The following is a 20,770-nucleotide window of genomic DNA, read 5'->3' as shown; positions in this document are numbered from 1 at the left end:
GGAGGGCCGCATATCATATACCAAAGGGCCACATGCGGCCCTCAGTCTTCAGGTTGGGCACCAGGGCTGTAAGGAGAGCGCCCTGAAGGGGCAAAGTGACAGTTCCTTCAAATCTCCCCCACCAAACGTTTTATTTCCAGAGGAATTTTGTGAATGAGACTAAAACCGCGCCGGGAAAATGCTGCTCCCAACTCCCCCATCTCCATTTTAACCACTTAAGCCCCGGAGGATTTAGCTGCTCAAAGACCAGGGCCTATTTTGCGATTCGGCACTGCGTGATTTTAACAGACAATTGCGTGGTCGTGCGACGCTGTACCGTAATGAAATTGACGTCCTTTTTTTCCCACAAACAGAGCTTTCTTTTGGTGGTATTTGATCACCTGTGCGATTTTTACTTTTTGCGCTATAAACAAAAAAATGCGTCAATTTTGAAAAAATAACAATTATTTTTCACATTTTTTTATATGAAATTCCCCAAAAAAATATAAAAATCAAATTTTTTTTAACATTTTAGGCCAATTTGTTTTCTGCTACATATTTTTGGTAAAAAAAAAAATCGCAATGGGCGTATTTTGATTGGTTTGCGCAAAAGTTATTGCGTTTACTAACTAAGGGAAAGTTTTATGTAATTTTTATTGTTTTTTTTTTTTTAACGAGTATTGGCGACGATCTGCGATTTTTTTTGCGGGACTGCGACATTGCGGCGGACAGATCCGACCCCTGACTAACATTTTTGACACTTTTGGGAGTACCAATGACATTACTACAGTAATCAGTGCTATACATATGCACTGTTACTGTAAAAATGACACTAGCAGGGAAGGGGTTAACTTTATTAGAGATCAAGGGGTTAAATGTGTCCCTAGGGGTGTGCTTCTAACTGTAAAGGGGCGTGGATTTTGATGTAACCACAGAGACATAAGATCCTACATAGCAGGATCGTATGATCTCTGCTCTTACATCAGGGAGAATGACAGGCGGCTTTGTTTACATCAGCCGCCTGTCTTTCTCCCTCTCCAGCGGGAGATCGCGAGTGACCGGCGGACATCGGAGCCGCCGGTCACTCGCGCGGGGACCTCAGTGAACGAGCGAGGGTGGGAGCGCGCCTCCGGCGGCGCGCGCTCGCCCCCTACAGGCTCCTGGGCGAACGACGTAGTACTACGTCACTTTGCCCAGGAGGGGCTGACTGCCGCAGTAAATGTACTTGCGGCGGTCGGCAAGTGGTTAAATATATTTTGTTCTGATAAGTTCCCGGAACTTTGAAATATCTATTCACGAGTGTTATTAAAAATCCTTTATGTAATCCAATTTGTAATTTATGCCGAGTGGCCTTCTAATTACTTTTTAAGACACATTTAAACCGGCCTCCTCTGAATCTAGTTAAGAGAAATGGAAGTTTTATGGAGCTGGAGAACCCGGCCGCTCATTGAGCAATGCTAGGCTGGAAGGAGATTAGTTCATAAATTAAAGAGAGATTTAAGCCTCTGGATCTCCGAAGCGGAGTTGCTGTGCCAGGACAGTAATTCTCCCCTCGGGGGCTGGAGCTGTATATCTGTCTCCTGCAGACTTTGCTGGGACTCCCGAGACACCGCTACATAAAGGCCTAGCATCCTCTCTGCTGTACTTAAAAATGAAGTTTAATCAGCTTATATTTTGCCTTCCCTGGTTCCTCCCTACCCCCTCCTCAATATGCCAATTAAATTATCCCAAAAAATGTTCATTATATAACTTATTTTAGTAACAGTAATGTCATGACTGGGTCTCTGTATTTCTCTATGCAATGTTGGTGGGAGGGACCAACAGAGTGCTCTATTTAGCTTCCTGAAAGAAAATCACAGCACCCTGCCTCAGTACTTCTCTAAAGCCCTCTTGGCCCTGATGCGAGCACTAAGCTGGCTCTTGGGAAGGGTCATGCAAATATCAAAATGCCTTGATGGGTGGAAATCAATCTGGAGAAGTGGGTGTTCCAATGCAGGATAGATTTGCATGCAGACCGCCCTAGGTAAGGCCTACATTCTGAGCCTCCATAATTGATAGACCTGAAATCCAAGGAAGGAAAGGCAACTACTGGTCCTTTTGCCATAGCAGTGATGGCAAACCTTGGCACCCCAGGTGTTTTGGAACTACATTTCCCATGATGCTCCACTACACTGCAGAGTGCATGAGCATCATGGGAAATGTAGTTCCAAAACATCTGGGGTGCCAAGGTTCGCCATCATTGCCATAGTGGAATACAACTTCCTGTGCATGAATGACATGGCTATGGGGGCAGATTTCAAATTTAAAAGGACACATTTAAAGTGGTTGTAAACCTCAGACATGAAATATAAACAAAGCATATCTCTCTATAGTGTGTACTTGTCTCAGTCCAGAGCACTAGGTGTAATTTCTGTCTGCTGCTTCCTTCCTCTGCTATCAGCATGAATCCCTTCTGACAAGTTTTCCTGACACCAAGAGAAAAATGTTGGCAGGGGAGGGACCTACAGCAGATCGACAGCCTCTGCTCTGTGTGCTGTGTGGAGGGGGGTGTGTCCCTTCCCTCCAATCAGTTCTCAGAGCTCTCCTCACTGAGCTCTGCAGAGTGTAACTGCAGATCTCCGTCTCCTTTTTTTTTCTAAAAGCTCAGACAAGCTTTATGCATTCTAGACTTTGAACAAATGTAGAGAATGTAAGACTGCAGATAGACAGGTACAACTTATGTAGGAGGACTTGTTTCATCTCTGTGTATCACCTGAGGCCAGTCACTTCACTGGGTATAGGTGAAGGGTTACAACCACTGTTAGGAAAACAAAACAGCAGCATTTAACCAAACAGAGATAGGAATACTGGTGCTCCACACTCCATTGCAAGGTTACTTTTGCAACAGTTAAACAGTCTTGAATCAAGCCGGAAACTCATTGTCATCCGTGAATTAATCTTTATTGACTACATGGTAAGAATCCAGCAAGGAACAAGCTAATGCGTTTTGACAACTGAGTAAGGCTCTAAAGACGAAACTTGTTAGCTTTTTCCTTGCCGTATTCTTACTATGGCATGAAGCCAATAAATACTAACCAGTTCTGGACCAGAAGGATTTGCCCGCTTAATGAGCAGACCATTTTTTGCAATTAAGCACTGCGTTATTTAACAGAAAATTACGCGGTCGTGCGACGCTGTCCCCCCAAAAAAAAAATAGATGTCCTTTTTTTCCCACAAACAGAGCTTTCTTTTGGTGGTATTTGATCACCTGTGCGATTTTTATTTTTTGTGCTATAAACAAAAAAAGAACAACAATTCTGGAAAAAAACAATATTTTTCACATCCTGCTATATAACATTCCCCAAAAAAAAAAAGTAAAAATCAAATATTTTTTAACATTTTAGGCCAATTTGTTTTCAGCTACATATTTTTGGTAAAAAAAAAAAAAATCACAATAAACGTATTTTGATTGGTTTGCGCAAAAGTTATTGCGTCTACAAACTACGGGAAAGATTTATGTCATTTTCATTGTTTTTAATTTTTTTACTAGTAATGGCGGCGATCTGCAATTTTTAGCGGGACTGCGACATTGTGGCGGACAGATTGGACCCCTAACTGACATTTTTTACACTTTTGGGGGGACCAGTGACATTACTACAGTAATCAATGCTAAAATATGCTCTGTTACTGTAATAATGACACTGGCAGGGAAGGGGTTAACACTGTGGGTGATCAAGGGGTTAAATGTGTAGCTAGGGGAGTGATTCTAACTGTATGGAGGAATGAGCATTTGAAATGATCACAGAGACCTGTGATACTATATAGAAGGATCACAGGCGCTCTGTTATCATTCCAGAAAGAAGAACGGTCAGCTGCGTTTACAATAGCTGATTGTCCTTCTCTCTCAGCGGGGAGCGATCGCAGGTGGCCGGTGGCAATCGGAGCCGCCGGCCCCGTGTATCGGAGTTCCCACTGCTGAATGGAGTAACGGAGTAAAGGAGTTCCCGCTGCCCCCTAGCAGCAGGCGCGCGACCGACGACGGTTCGCGCAGGAGGGGCTGTCTGCCGCAATAAAACTGCGGCGGGCGGTCCTTAAGTGGCTAAATGACGGATGACATTGAGTTGCCGGTTTGATTCAAGGCTGTTTAACTGTTGCAAGAAGCCTAACCTGAGCTCTGTGTAATCGACTGCGGCAAGAATCCAGACAGAACCTCACAGGATCACTGAGCGTGTAACTTCCTCTCTCTTTCATACCTGTGTCCCCAGTCACTTTAAGAATTCCAAAACAGTTTTGCTTCTGGCTGTCGGCTGTAAGAAACTGCTTAAGCAGGCCAAAGATTATGTGATTTTCTTTCCTGCAACCAACGGTATAAGTCACTTCTGCAGAATTTTCCTGACACCAAGAGAAGAATTATGGTGAGGGGGAGGGACCTCCAGCAGATGTAATGGGGGGGGGGGGAGGTGTCCCTTCCCTTCCCTCCTATCAGCTTTTAGAGCTCTCCTCAATGATGCAACTTCAGCTCTCTGCCCCTGCTTTTTAGAGCAGATAAATCCGGTGTAAATTCTGCACTTTGAATGGATTTAGGGGAAAGACTGTTATAGATAAACAGGTACAACTTTTGCTGGAGCATTTGTTTCATCTCTGGGTATCACTTTAACTGGTATATGTAAGGGTTTACAACCACTTTAAAGCCTTTTTTGGACCTAACAGAGTCCGGTTTAAGGCTTTCATGTCATGATGGTGCAGCACAAAAAAAGAGTAAGTCACCTTTTGGCCAGTTCATTTGGTGGGGCCGGGGCCCGACACGACTACCTGAGATGGGAAAGGGGCCAGCTCCTTATTCTGCACACAGGAAAAGACTTGGCCATGGATACAAAGGACCCCATGACCAGTTCACAAGTCATCCACAGATGAATGGCAATGATCTGATTACTGCCAATCAGTCTGCAGATTCAGGTTCGCTCATCCCTACTAAAACATTCGACATTAAAGGACATGATTGTTTCCCATGCATGATAGTTGGAATGGAAGTCAAGACAATGAGGTCACACCACAACACAAGGCACCTCTTAGAGAGCAGATCTGATGCAACTCACCATCCACATGCACCTGAAAAGTGCAGGAGTCGGTCCCCACATTGCACTCATACTGTCCGGCATGGTCCTCCTGTGCGCACAACAGGCTCAGAGTACACTTTTCACCCTCATCGTCCATGGTCAGGTTGCCGTCCGGTGTCACCCTCTGACCATTCTTTACCCAGCGAATGACATCTGGAGTGCGTGTCAGCTCACAGACTATAGTTAAGGGGTCACCCTCTGTCACATGGAGCACAGACGGGGAGCATCCACTGGGTACAAATTTTGCCGGAGGCTCTGTATGTGATACAGGAAGAAGAAATCTGCATTGGTTTATGCGTTGGGCTGCAGGGTTCTCTAAATAAGGGTTAACAAGGGTAAGGGTAGAAACTAATTTATACAGTCCTTAGTCTGATAGCAGTATAGTGCTGGTCAATCCTGACATGTTTCGTCCGTTTGGAATATAGTGTATCATTCAGGGCCACCGTCTACGACCTGAACTGAGATGACAACTCATGTATGTAAATACAGGTGGCCGTGTTCACAAATATCTGACACAGATCAGCCCCTGCTGCAGCCTCTTACTTTGTGACTTGCTACAGAGTTACAAGGTTAGAGTTTGAGCAGTGGGGACAGGAGACTGAGGAAATGCTTCCCGCTGCTTGCAACTGACTAATGACATCATCTCACTGACTGGAAAGTCAATGTAGCTATACATCTTCAGCGTTGCAGAAGTTATATCACTCGCTGGCCACCCTCATCTTCTCCCCAGCTACTTCTGGGTGCTGGGTTTTCAGCCTCTTCATTGGCCGATGGAGGATTACATGATCCCACGCATGCGCACAGGAGTGAGTCATTCCAGCACAGATATTAGTGTACATTTAATAGAAGACCGCAAGCAGGCAGGTAAGTGTGTTCTACTGCAGGAGAGATATAGCAATAAAGAGCTGTCTGCTCGCACTTCTTTAAATTGAAGGATTAGTTCTACTTTAAGTGCCGTTTAAACACCAGTCACGGGACTTTGAAGCTGACAACCCTGTGTGAGTTCTTAATGACTTGCATACAACTTCTTTTTCGCCCCCAAAGTAGTGCAGGAACCCTTTTCTTCTTCCTTTTTGAGTGGCACTGATTAGAATGGTTCCATTTCCATTATTGGGGTGCGACTTGTCATGCCACTTTGACGCATGGTAAGTCACTGCAGGGTGGCTATTTAACAAGAAAAAGTAGAATGTTTGAAAAATTATACTGTTGCTGCATTTTGTGGCATGTCAGGCAGTGCTGTATTTTGGCCTAGGCCAACAAGGCCCAGGCCTAGGGCGGCACTTTGCAGGGGGGCAGCAAAAAAGCCGCCCCTCCCTCCTCCACCTGAGACTCTTTTGGCCACTGGTTGCTCTCTTTCACCCCCCTTCCTCTCTCTCTAACTCACTCACCCCCCTCTCTCTCTCACCCCCCTCTCTCTTTCTCTCTCAACCCCTCCTCTCTCATCCCCCCTCTCTCTCCCTCTCTTTCTCTCTCTTTCTCATCCCCTCTCTCTCTCTCTCTCACCGCCCCCTTCTCTCTCTCTCTCTCTTTCACCCCCCCTCTCTCTCTCATCCGGCTCTCTCTTTCACCACTCTCTCTCTCTCTCCCTTTCACCCCCCTCTCTCTCATCCGACCCTCTCTCTCTCTCATCCCCCTCTCTCTCTCTCACCCCCCCCTCTCTCTCTCACCCCCTCACCCACCCCCCCTCTCTCTCTCACCCCCTCACCCACCCCCCTCTCTCTCTCTCTCACCCCCCTCTCTATCATCCCCCTCTCTCTCTCCCACCCCCTCTCACTCCCCCTCTTGTGAGATCTCAGGGGTTCATGCTGGGACTTGGAGTCCCTCAATTTTGGAGGGAGTCACATCTGTTAAAAAGAAAGGAGTGGGGCAAATTTACATAGGAGGGGTAAGGGTGGGGCGCCCAATTTTTGTCTTGCCTAGGGCAGCACAAAACCAAAATACACCACTGATGTCAGGTATTCATTTGTGACCTTTAAAGTCACTGATAGGTCCACTGTGCGAATGCCTCAGCATTCACATAACTGTTGTGAATAAGCCTTGTTTCTAATATGTATATTTCCTGTGAAAGTCAGCTCCATTTAGTGGCCATATTGTGGTAATTTCTTGATTGTGGTATTTCAGGAAAATACTGCATTATGGCCACTAGATAGAGCTGGCGATCAAAGGGAGTACACATATTAGACACATTACAGTGATTTTTGCAATGGCTGTGTAAATGCTAAGGCATTTGCATACCAAATTTGTAAGTGTTTGTTAATGTTAACTGTTAAGGGTACATTTTAGTGTTAGATTCGAGGATAAAAGGTTCATTTGTGAAGTGAACCTGTGCTTTGCCCATGCAGTCATGACCGTTTTTACTCCTTTTTTCCTTACCTGATACCTTGACATCAAAAGTGACCGAGTCACTGTCAGTGTCACAGATATATTCCCCAGAATCGTCCACTGTTGCCTGTTTCAAAATCAAGCGCCGGCGTGGCCCCTCTGTGATCAGCTGCAGATTGTCATCTTCATCTACTTCTAGTCCATCTTTAAACCAACGCACAGCACCATTGGTACGTGACACTTCGATCGTCAACTCCACCCTTTCTCCCATCAGATATTCCAGCTCTTGGGTGCGGGCCTCCGGGAAGACAATCCTCGTGGGAGGCTCTGAAAGTAGCCACATAAAACAATATTTACTGTTACATATCTAATCGTTAATGTGTGTTCAGAAAAAATATCTAAAACATTTAGTAGTGGAGATAGGTGGTGGAGTAGTAGAGAGAGGTTGTGGAGTAGTGGAGAGAGGTGGTGGAGTAGTAGAGAGAGGTGGTGGAGTAGTGAAGAGAGGTAGTGGAGTAGCGGAGAGAGGTGGTGGAGTAGTAGAGACAGGTGGTGGAGTAGTGGAGAGAGGAGGTGGAGTAGTGAAGAGAGGTGGTGGAGTAGTGGAGAGAGGTGGGGGAGTAGTAGAGAGAGGTGATGGAGTAGTAGAGAGAGGTGGTGGAGTAGTGAAGAGAGGTGGTGGAGTAGTAAAGAGAGGTGGTGGAGTAGTAAAGAGAGGTGGTGGAGTAGTGGAGAGAGGTGGTGGAGTAGTGGAGAGAGGTGGTGGAGTAGCGGAGACAGGTGGTGGAGTAGTGGAGAGAGGTGGTGGAGTAGTGGAGAGAGGTGGTTGAGTAGCGAAGATAGGTGGTGGAGTAGAGAAGAGAGGTGGTGGAGTAGCGGAGAGAGGTGGTGGAGTAGCGGAGGCAGGTGGTAGAGTAGTGGAGAGAGGTAGTGGAGTAGCAGAGACAGGTGGTGGAGTAGTGGAGAGAGGTGGTGGAGTAGTGGAGCGAGGTGGTGGAGTAGCGAAGAGAGGTGGTGGAGTAGCGAAGAGAGGTGGTGGAGTAGCGGAGAGAGGTGGTGGAGTAGCGGAGACAGGTGGTAGAGTAGTGGAGAGAGGTGGTCGAGTAATGGAGAGAGGTGGTGGAGTAGCGAAGATAGGTGGTGGAGTAGCGAAGAAAGGTGGTGGAGTAGTGGAGAGAGGTGGTGGAGTAATGGAGAGAGGTGGTGGAGTAGCAAAGATAGGTGGTGGAGTAGCGAAGAGATGTGGTGGAGTAGCAGAGAGAGGTGGTGGAGTAGCGGAGGCAGGTGGTAAAGTAGTGGAGAGAGGTGGTGGAGTAGCGCAGAGAGGTGGTGGAGTAGCGGAGAGAGGTGATGGAGTAGTGGAGAGAGGTGGTGGAGTAGTGGAGAGAGGTGGTGGTGTAGCGGAGAGAGGTGATGGAGTAGCGGTGAGAGGTGGTGATGTAGCGGAGAGAGGTGATGGAGTAGTGGAGAGAGGTTGTGGAGTAGTGGAGCGAGGTGGTGGAGTACTTAAAACTGGGTGAGGAACAGCCAAACTCTGCTACTAAGGTGAGGTTGAGGAAGACAGTTTCATGTCACAGGTCATACACTGAGACTGAGCAAGACTGAGCACAGCAACAGGACACAAGGTAGTTACAGTATACTGGATCAACAAGGTCTCTCCCAGGCTTAGATTTCAAAGCAGACTGGGCTTTCAAGATGTGCTGTTCAAGATATAATATATAAAATATATATATATATATATATTTTAATTTTTAGCAATATTGACACCTAAACTGGCCATACACTGTTCAAATATCAGTTGATTCCTGATACACCGGCCAACATTTACCCAATGGGTGGCCCTGTTCTTCCTGACAGACATCCCTCTATTAAAAAATCTAAGGAGCCTGGTGGAAAATGGTCAGCCGAACAGTGGCTGCATCCAATCTGATGCGGCTGCTGATCGAGTATTTTCGCAGCCATCGGCTGTGAGCTATTTGCCGAGACAAGCAATGGCAAAGGGCCATGCAGTGGCTGATGTATAGTAGGGGCAATAAGCACAGCGGGAGATTTGTCCATTCTGTATAATGTAGATGGAGGAATCGGTCAGATTTGTTTCAATCAGCCTGTTGGCTCAACAAATAAAATCTATAAATGTGAGGGCTAGCCTTACAGGAGGATTGGACCAATATTGATATATATGTATACACACATGCATACATACACCATACCTGTGGAAACCCTGTGGAAGCTCTGGAAATGACTGTAGCAGGCAACGCTTGCTACTCCATTGATCTCCACTACCTTGCAGGTTCAGTACCGAGTGACTGTCCTGCTGCAATACAGAAGGTGGCTAACTCTGCACAGGCATCAATTAGGGAACACTTTGCATTTTCTCAATGAATAAAAAGCATTCTCTGATGGGATAGGTGGGAAGCTGACATCACAATCTCCACCTCAACCAATCAGAGAAAACTTTCCAATAAATAAGAAAATGCTAAGTATTCTCTGAATGGTGCCCATGCAAAGCAGCCGACCTTCTGTAGAGCAGCTGTTTGGTAAGGGACCTAGAATCTAGTGGAGATCTGTGGAGTAGCAATGCCTACTAAAGTTATTTCCAGCTTCCACAGGAATCACACAGGGATGGTACATACCTCTCACTAGGACTGGTGCAAGGGGAAAAAAAACCTACGCCTTAGTTCAGTGCACCTTTAAAATGAAGGGAAATGTCCCTGTTGGGGACATTACCACCAATTAAAACCCAATCCATCCAATGCTAAAACACACATTTTGGCAGATGTTGGGCTAATAACATTAAAAGTCAAACTTTATTTCCTTTTGAAAGCATTGAACCACCTTGAATGTCCTGAAATATTGGAGGAGTTGGAGGAGTTTCTGTGGCACGAGAGGCGAATAAAAACACTTTCAGGTATATATGGTTGTCCTTAAAATGCAAATCACCCAGTTTAGCTCTCTCCGTGTGTGCTTGGCAATGAGATATTCCAAGCTTGGCAGAAGAGTTATGGGACCAGACCCTGAGTCAAACTGAGGATGTTAAGTTTCACCTTCAAGTTTTGTGATTTTCATTATTACACTCGCCCTGTAGCTTTGTCATTCAAGTCCTCTGTGAATCCTAAAATTCTTATAATTCCCAGCAGGGGAGACATCATCCCATGTATAAAATGTGAATGTTTCCCATATGTACTTCAACCCAGTAAAACAGATTGCTTGTGTTCAGGATGGTTCATTAGCAATAAACTAGATCCCTATGTGTGCTGGAAAATGACAGAGAATGAGAGTTTGATCTTCCAGGTAAACTCTAAGGAAGTAATTCCGGATTTCCAAAAAAATTAAATGGAAGCAGTGCAGTATTATTAACAATAGCACATGTAGGTCAATCCCTGGGTAGGCAGGGTTAGATGGGAAACATCAGACCTCAACATGTATATAGCGTTTCCTTAATTTTCTTTTCCTCCACTAGCCCTCTATGGACATTATGATTGAAATCATCAAGAGCGATAATGAAGGAAGGGGGTGTAGACAGGTGCAGTCTCCACTGCAGGTGGCTCTTTACTGCAGAGGCAATTCAGTTGGGGGAGGAAGTGGAGGGGAACTTGGTTCCTCTATGATTTCTTTGGTCACAGTGGATCCGCTATTCAATTGAACGTGGGCACCCCATGTGACTTTGGCAACCATCTTGAGTTAAGCAGAGTCTATTTAAGACTACGGTTCCTGGGTTTGGCACACTTTTGGCAAGGGACCAGCATAGGGATAGGATCCCCATCTTTCAGGGACAGTGAAACGTTTTGGAGGAGTAGAAACAGCACAGGGACTACGTCTACCTCTCCAGGAAGCACCCCCTTCTAGGTGTGGGCCAGCCAGGCTGCATTCCACTCTTGTGGCAGATGCTGTCGGCATCTACCATTCTTCATTTAACTGCTCCATTGCGCTCACACTTGTAAGTGGCTACGGATGGATGAGCTTCCTCGCTGAGCCTGTTTGTACTTCTCTGCCTACTGCACAAAACGCTGCACCTAGCCCACAGGGGTCATTTTCTTTTCCTCCACTAGCCCTCTATGGACATTATGATTGAAATCATCAAGAGCGATAATGAAGGAAGGGGGTGTAGACAGGTGCAGTCTCCACTGCAGGTGGCTCTTGACTGCAGAGGCAATTCAGTTGGAGGAGAAAGTGGAGGGGAACTTGGTTCCTCTATGATTTCTTTGGTCACAGTGGATCCACTATTCAATTGAACATGGGCGCCCCATGTGACTTTGGCAGCCACCTTGAGTTAAGCAGAGTCTATTTAAGACTACGGTTCCTGGGTTTGGCACACTTTTGGCAAGGGACCAGCATAGGGATAGGATCCCCATCTTTCAGGGACAGTGAAAGGTTTTGGAGGAGTAGAAACAGCACAGGGACTACGTCTACCTCTCCAGGAAGCACCCCCTTCTAGGTGTGGGCCAGCCAGGCTGCATTCCACTCTCGTCGCAGATGCTGTCGGCATCTACCATTCTTCATTTAACTGCTCCATTGCGCTCACACTTGTAAGTGGCTACGGATGGATGAGCTTCCTCGCTGAGCCTGTTTGTACTTCGTTGCCTACTGCACAATGCTGCACCTAGCCCACAGGGGTGCAGGAGATATTGAGAGGAGTCAGAAGACAGACTCTTCATAGATGTCTGTGAAGATTCTCAATGAACAGGGGTGGGACCTTTCAATGCCATCTCTCCTGGCATCTTGACTACAATTCGCACCCTCAGACTTTTTGACACCAAAGATGGGATTATGTACCCCCACCTACCACCCTGTTCTTGGACAACAGCATCTACCTTTTCATGGTGACTGGATTAAAAAAGATCTATAATTATATATATACATTTTTTTTTTTCAATTCTGTCCCCTATAGAACAAACTACATGTAGTACGTTGTCTCATGTTTCTTTTTCAAGTGCTTTTTAACCCTAGTTATGAGGCCCACCTGCCACGGCCAATCCGACAACAGCTATAAAGGAGCTGCTCATAAGTTCTGCTTCTCTCAACAGTGAGCAATTTCCCAGGACAAGCAATGGCAAGAGGAATGCAGAGGAAAGGGGGGGGGGGGGTTCAGCATTCCTCTTGCCATTGCTTGTCTCAGAAAGTTACTCACAGCCGAGACAAGCTGCACAAACGTTTCTAAAATGAAACATTTCAAACAAAATTCTACTACTGTTACTGTATGACATTCCTTTAGAATTTTGTTTGGTCAAATCACAAATTTTCCATCCTTCGCCTTCGATTTTTCTTTTCAATGATCAAAACCATCATTGAATTGTCCCTGTTAACCATTTGAAAATCAAATGAAAATCTAACCGTGAATGGCTTTACAATAAAGAGACTTCTAAATTGTAAGAATTTTCCAGAGCAGTCATAAAAGTGGAGTTTGTTCTTTTGATGGCCTTCTATGTCAGTTGGAACAGTTTAGTAATGAAGTCAGTACAAACAGATGAGTTTCCAGCCCATTAAATCATAAAAGAGATCGCTCTGTCTTGTGTGCGCAATAAATGAAAACCGCTTTTCCATTATCATTCGAAGTCAAGGCAAAGATTGGGAGCAGTCTGTACAGACTCCATTCTTTGTTACCGACAATGACCAAGGATGACAATACAAACAATACAAGTGTTATATAATGTCTCATAAAACTCCACTTACATAAATATCATCTAAATATAACGGTACAAGAAACAACATTTTTCATTATGTACTGATGCATCAAGTTCAAGGGCTCAACCCTGGAAAACATTCCATTACATTCTTCTTTAATTAGGAATCTATTTACTGAACATTGCTTTCTAATCATTTATTTTATTCTAGAAATGATATTAAAAACAAATGGATTCAGAGGAAATAGCAACAATGTGCAAAAATGGCATTGTTTCCTTTCCTGAGCTCAGTGAAAGATGAATTGTGATTGGTCTTTATGTGTTGTGATATGTTACTCGTTATACGCTGTGCTCTTTTTCTTATAAAATAAGACAAAAACTCCTGGGGTGCAGTATACCCAAAAATTAAAAGGACACTAAATAGAATGCATAGTTCTTTTCTATATATGTTATGCCTTTCTTTATTATGGTTTAACTTTATATACATTTTATCCTAAAATGATACTAAACCAAGGGTCTTCAAACTATGGCACTCCAGCTGTTCAGGAACTACAATTCCCATCATGCCTAGTCATGTCTGTGAATGTCAGAGCTTTACAATGCCTCATGGGATGTGTAGTTCCACAACAGCTGGAGAGCCGTAGTTTGAGGATCCCTGTAACACACACAGTTTAATTTACATTGTCCCTTCTCTTTCTGTATGTGGATGATGGCACAGTAATTATTTTAATAAAAAAAAACATTTAGGCACCTTTTTCCTAATTGACATACAGCTGTCACATGACCCAGCTCTCTCCCAGCATGTCTGCAGGGAAACATCAGGAGGAGCTTCTAGTCCTCTGCTGCTGGTCACGTGTTTAAATTGAAAAAAAACAGCCTTTGGAATACAGAGTGAAAATAAATCATTATTACCAATAAATGGTTTTAAATCACTATATATTTATATATATATATATATATATATATATATATATATATATATATATATATGAAATCAAATATTTATTATTTTTTGGCAATAACATGGTGTGGGCGGATTTCTGCCAGTCACAGGCTGTGTCACACCCCTCCAGCCTGTGTCTTAGAGTAAAAAGGAGGTGAAACCTCCATCAATCAAGATGTAATATCCTGCCTCCATTGTGTTTAGTTGGGTAGTGGGCAGGGAGGAGGAGGTGGGAGGGCTGTTATTTACCGCTGTGTATACGTCCACATGTGTGACTCTATAGTTGCATGGGCTGCTTATATGTTATAGGGAGGAAATGTTCAGCATAGAAACTAACTGAAAACTGAGCATGTGCAGAGTTGCCACCACTGCTCTGCAAAATCCCCAACTGCACTGGGGACATGGACAGGAGGGGAAGATAGAGAGCAGCAGGATCAATCAGTTTTTTTGCATAATACAGAAAACAAATCCCATAGTGACTGAGTGAGTATGAACAGCATGTAATACACCATCGAGAGCATTAGATCCCTCTTCCTTCTTCTACCCGATCTGGAGGCCGGTCCACGGGAGATTTGAGGTTTGGAGGAAGAGAGAGACGCTATTTATTTATATACCGCTGTTGCTTCTGTGACCCTACACGGGTCTATTATTGAGCGAGGTAATCCAGAAGTCACACTGATCATCTCAGTGATAAGCCGTGGGGGAGTGTCAGACTGCATCTGTATCCTACTACACCTGTGTTGTGCCACTGCCGTGTTTGCGCTGTATGACCTGTGTGGGTCTATATACGTGGTAAGAGTATATAGTTACAACATTTGGTGGCAGATTCTTTCTTCTCCCTGCACTTCTAATCGGCTGGTGTGGACTGATTTTTTCACGCGGACTTTTATCATATAGTTTATGTACTAATCTGCATGCATTGAGGATTAGCGCGACACCCTTTATTTTAAATACACCATTTATTTATAGTTTTTTATGATGTGGGTTTAGTGATACTTTAAGCCAGCCATAGACAGATTGAAATTCAGCCGGTTAAGCAGGAACCGACTGAATTTGGCTCTATCAATGTGGTTGACTGAAGTCGATCTATCAATTGACTTCATGACAACCAGCCTGTTGGGTTTTTTCTTTTATGCGATCACTGGCTATAGCCCGCTGGTAGTGATCATTGCATTCTGAGGGTGGGGAAACCTCCCCCTGTCAAAATACAACTGCGCCGCAGGAGGGATTCCCCCATCAACACTATATTTGACGCATTTTGTTTTTTAAAGTCATTGTAAACAATCACCTTGGAAAACAACCTATTAAGTTTAAAAAAGAAATGAAATGCAAAACATTTCTGTATAGATAAAAAAAAAAAAATTATATAAAAGTTTAAAAATAAAATTTTATAAATACCCTTTTTTCCCTTTTTCATAGGTGATCACATTCCCTCTGTTCTCAGCTGCATAAGACCTGGGGGGGGGGGGGGAGGAGAAGCAGCAGCACACTGATCTTCCCAGTGAATGGCTGTGCAGCGGGAGCATGTCAGGACAAGACTAATCATTGGAGGAGAGCAAACAGAGATCACAGCATAGCTAGAGAATTGACCATGGGGTGTTCTCCTGTTTAGTGTGGTACGTTTTTTTTGTTTTTTTTTAGGAAAGCAATGGGACTGGCAGGAACACCAGGGATTTCATATAATGGAAGCAATGCAAAGAGAACAGGAGACTTTCTCATATAAGCACATGGTACAGTATGCACATATCAGGAATATGATAAGAAAATTGCATAATGTATAGCCAGCCTATAATAATGCATACATGTATATTTTATTCTCATTTTAAGCCAGTAGGTGGCGATCTAGGCTCCTTTACATATCAGTTTTTCCTTATCTTATTTGTTGTATAAAAAAGCTTGTTATTTACAGCTAGCACAAGATGCAATATGCAAATACATGTGAATGAGTCTGAGCAGTGGCCACTTTTTCCTCCTTTACCTTTTCAGCTGCAGTATACAGATTGCACCATCTTAAGTTTCAGTTAGGGAGAGACAATCAAGCAGCTTCTGCTGTCCTGTCTCTCAAAGTGGTTGTAAACCTCTGACATAAAAAATTAACAAAGCAAATTCTTCTATAGTGTGTACTAACCTTGATTCAAACCACCAAGTGTTATTTCGGTCTCCTCTCTCATTCCTCAGCTACCTCCATGAGTCACTTCTGACAGTCTATGCTGATACACCAAGCAATCCTGGGAGACCACCCCACCCCTTCCAGCACACAGAAGGTGATTTACAGCCTCAGTTGTGCATGTTTCCCTATGAGACTGTGTAGAGGGGGGGGGGGGGGGGGTGTGTCCTTTCCCTCCACTCAGATGGAGGCTCCCTTCTGGAGCTAAGGAATGCTGTGTAAAATGTGTGCTTCAGAAGGCTGCAGATAAACAGGTACAACTTATGTAGGATGATGTGTTTCATCTCTGTGTATCACCTGAGGCCAATCACTTCTCTTATTGCAATAAATTGATATTTGATTATGCCACCCGGTAACAATGCTCCATTCCTTCCACATATGTAAATGTTACTATGTTCTATCTGATCTTTTTTGTACACATTTGAAAAAATTACGTAAAATTTTTGTATAAGAAAAGTGTCCAAATTCTTGAATGGTAGTCCTTTTTTTGGCCTATTTAACACAGGTTCAAGAACATTTTTTTTGTTTTTGGTGCATAGATGCCCTTGCATTTGGTTGGAGATATTCAATTTTACTTTTGGGCTTTGAAATGAAACCTTTATGTCCAGTTATCCTGTTTTCAACGTCCAACTACACCAGGGGGACCTCTCTTTCATTGATCCATCCATCCATACTAAACAGTTGTTACTAAGACTGTAAGTCGGCTCTCTATATCTTACCTTGAATGGTTAAGATATTTACATTTATGTAGCATTTTTTTTCCAATATATTATTGTTTTGCAGACAATGGCTAATTATCCCTGAAGAAGATATAATATTAAGAGCTGGTTCACACTACCACTACCAGAAAGTCGCCCCGTGACTTAAAGAGACTTGTTTAGAGACTTGGAAGAGACTTGGAAGAGACTTGGAAGAGACTTGTGCACTACTTTGAGTAGACAGGCGACTTTGTCTGTGGGGAATGCCTTGCTAATCTCATTCTTCTTCCTGGAAAGTCTGATAACAAGTAGTGTCAATTAAGATAAGGAGGCAACTCCCATTGAAGTATATGGGACAGTCGGATCACAGGTCGCTTCAAAGTAGTACAGGACCCTTTTCTGAAGTCGGAGCAACTTCAGTAGTGCCAATTAAGACGGCACTGATTGATTAACATTGCTTTTGTTATGTCAAGCTACCTGGGGCAACACAAGTTGCCTCACAAGTCGCGCTAGTGTGAATGGGCTCTAATTGATATATTGAAACGCGTTGGATTTGTGCCTGTGCAGTAATTTCATCTAAGCTGGCTATCAGCCGTGCCCGGGAATGCCATTTTTTTGCCACTTGAGTACCTAAACATTTGTCAATTATTAAATGTACATTGTGTGTTTTTTTATTGTAATCATGATTGTGATTTGTTTTTTATTTTCTCTAATAAAATCTATATATTGTTTACTAATTGTTTTGATTGCCTTAAAAATCCCATTTCTTTGAGGATTTCTCTATTGTAGTGTCCAAATTCTTTTCCTCTCTGTAGTTGTACTAGGAGTGGAACCCAAAGTGCTAAAGTCAAAGGATCACCAGGATAGAATTATTAATATCTCTAGATCAGTGTTTCTCAACTCTGGTCCTCAGTGCACACTAACAGGCCAGGTTTGCAAGAAAACTGAAATACATCACAGGTGATATCATTTGCTGCTCAGCGATTGCATCTCCCCAAGGTAATACTTAAAATCTGGCCTGTTGGTGTTCCCTGAGGACCGGAGTTGAGAAACACTGCTCTAGATGCTCTAAATATTGATTGCCATCATCCCTTAAGGGTTTAATAATTGTTTATCCTCTTGGGGGTGGGGATTGTGTAGGTAATAATGTAAACATATTATAAATAAAAATTATTACTTTTATTGAATTTGAAAGTCATAAAAAAGAAAATATTGTCAAAGTCTTCAAGGCTATGAACATAGTAACTAAGTAACATGTCGCGTGCGCATTTGACACTGGAGCGGGCCATGCGTCTCGACGAGCAGGAAATCGCGCTGCGTGGTGCCGCGCATGCGCGGTTTCCATAAGAAGAAGCCAGGGACCATGAGAGACGCCATTCCCCTTGCAGCAGAGGGTAGGAATGAGCGTCTTCGCAACTGGACAGAAAAACGGTGTCTCCCCCTCTCCATTCAATACTGGGACCTGATACAAAGGATCGATATTTGGGATTACCGGGGTCTCCCACAGGAGGCTGCACTTCACCAGAATGGAGTAAGTGAAGACCCTAAACCTTCCCCTCATCTGCCCTCCTCTATTCCTATTGAGGAAAGGTTTGGTTATATACCAGAAAATTACTCTTTGAGAGCCACTAAATTGTGCTCTTTTCCTGGTTATTCTCCACAGTAATACCACATTGGAGGAAAACTTTCTGTGGAAAAACAGGGGATCCCATGGACATCTCTGCTCAGGGTCCTTGTGTATACTATAGCGGAGAGGGATATGGCGCTCCCTGGGGGTTGTGAGACAACTCTGCATATCTTTGATTGAAAGTAAGTGGCAATGCTGTCTTCTATTTGCAAAAGGAGACCATAACTGCAATAATGTAGTTTATTACCTATAATCATTATACCTGCAGAAGTGGTGATTCATTCCTTGAAAAAGACAGTGATTTAATCGTTGAAACGCGTTGGAATTCCAGTGTTACTTCGGCATCCACAGCAACCATGCGACATGGATGACAGCAAATAACATCTGGAATCACCACATTCCCAATCATTATCAACAACTCTTGCTTTTACATGATTTCTGTACAATGTTCGATATGGATGTATGCTACTAAGTTACTAAGTTACTATGTTTATAGCCTTGAAGACTTTGACAATAGTCTCTTTTTTATGACTTTTGTATTCAACAAAAGTAATGTTTTATTTATAATATTTTTACATTATTGCCTACACAATCCCCCCCCCCCCCAAGAGGATAAACAATTTTGTAAGGATCACCTGGATAGCCAAGAATGACCCTTCCCAATAGTAGAGGTGAACAATGGCAGCCCCATCATTCTCTTTGGACAGACACACTTTACCAACCCATTTGGTATTCAGACAGACAGTAGGTGATGGTGTCCACATAGTAAAGGAGAATAGTGTCAGTGACGACATGCACACCCAGTTGCACTCACCAGTCACCAACAAGCTATAGAAGACGGCGTCATCTCCCGCATCGCAGACAAACTCCCCGGAATCCTGTGTCTGTGCCGATTTTATGACCAGCCTACGGATCCGGCCATCCGACTCCAGCCTGATGTTGTCGCTCTCCTCCAGTTCCACGCCATCCCTGTACCAGCGCACCTTGGCGTTCTCCCTGGACACCTCACAGGTCAGCACCACTGATTCTCCGCTCACACCTGCCAGATCGGTGTCTTCACTTGTGTTCACAAATTTCACAGGAGGCTCTGGAGATAAAACAGCCGACAACCAAAAACACATTATTTATAGTATAGTGCAGTGATGGTGAACCTTGGCACCCCAGATGTTTTGGAACTACATTTCCCATGAAGCTCAACTATACACTGCAGAGTCCATGAGCATCATGGGAAATGTAGTTCCAAAACATCTGGGGTGCCAAGGTTCACCATCACTGGTATAGAGCATCTATATTGGTGTACTGCCGGCCAACAGCTAAATACATAGATTAAAAAGATATACGGGAGCTGCTTTACCTGACAAAGGATTTGTATTCCTGCTTATCCAGTCCTGAGGTTTCCACACAGCACAGCCAGGAGCATGACACCACTATCAAATAAGGTATACAGTGGTGTCACCACCCACTCCAAGTCTGTGATTGGACAGTGAAGGAGCAGAAGCACACTGATGAAGTCATTCTTCTGCTCACAACGTTCATGTTCCTTGTCAGTACATGGACCCAACCAAGTAGTTAATTTCTTAATGTATCAAATCCGTTGTCATTATTTAGGATAATGATATAATATATGAAATGTTTTATTTTTTCAGGACAAACTTTATTTTTTATGCAATCTAAAGACACAAAAAGTAACTAGCAAATCTAAAAGAAAATGATTAGTGTAACTGTAAATACAAAAGTGCTTATTTTTGTACTCTTTAGACCTTGGTCACATTTGTCCATATCTGGGAGGCACAGATGGTGCATACAAACTGCTGCCAGCAGCCTGTAAAAAATAATGACAGGCTGAAATATGCTTTGGCTGTTCATGCCTGAAAGCACATGCAAAAAATACTCATATACAGGGCTGTATGCATACAGGACTTATACCCCAAATGCAGAGATTCTGCAGTCAGGGCATACATCCCTGTATTCATACGGACATACAGTATATACAAGTATTGCTCAGATATCTTTACAGCCAAAGCGCATTTTAGCCTGTCATTGTGCCTATCAGGCACTTAAAAATAGCAATTTTTATGCTGTATGGGCAAAGGCGCCAATGTGCGTGAGTTAAAATGCGGTACAACAGCATTATTTAATGGCTTCATTAAAGAGTTTGTGTCTCAGCTGGAGAAATGTCCCCTTTATGTCGCAGTGACAATGGAACAGGAAGCAAATATAAATTTCAAGGAGGACAACAACAGGTTTTGTCTGGAGTTAGGTTTTAATAGATGTTGTTGGACTGTATAAGTGATTTAATGGGTTTCTAAAAGGGGGT

General features: G+C 43.6%; 1 protein-coding gene across 2 annotated transcripts in view; it reads right to left on the bottom strand.

The window, feature by feature from the left end:
• OBSL1 (obscurin like cytoskeletal adaptor 1) overlaps positions 1–20,770 on the bottom strand; it is a 162,950-nt gene that overhangs the window by 54,353 nt on the left and 87,827 nt on the right. For both annotated transcript variants that reach the window (XM_082260933.1, XM_082260934.1), the window contains exons 15-17: positions 19,268–19,540; positions 7,449–7,724; positions 5,055–5,330 (exon numbers count right to left, since the gene is read on the bottom strand). In XM_082260933.1, the coding sequence (XP_082117059.1) occupies positions 5,055–5,330; positions 7,449–7,724; positions 19,268–19,540 (825 nt within the window). The remainder of the gene's footprint in view (positions 1–5,054; positions 5,331–7,448; positions 7,725–19,267; positions 19,541–20,770) is intronic.

Source organism: Pelophylax lessonae, assembly GCF_965119305.1.
Source record: "Pelophylax lessonae genome assembly, chromosome: 6".
Lineage (NCBI taxonomy): Eukaryota > Metazoa > Chordata > Amphibia > Anura > Ranidae > Pelophylax > Pelophylax lessonae.
Note: the sequence above shows the minus strand (reverse complement) of the source record. Positions and strands in the feature narration are given on the sequence as shown.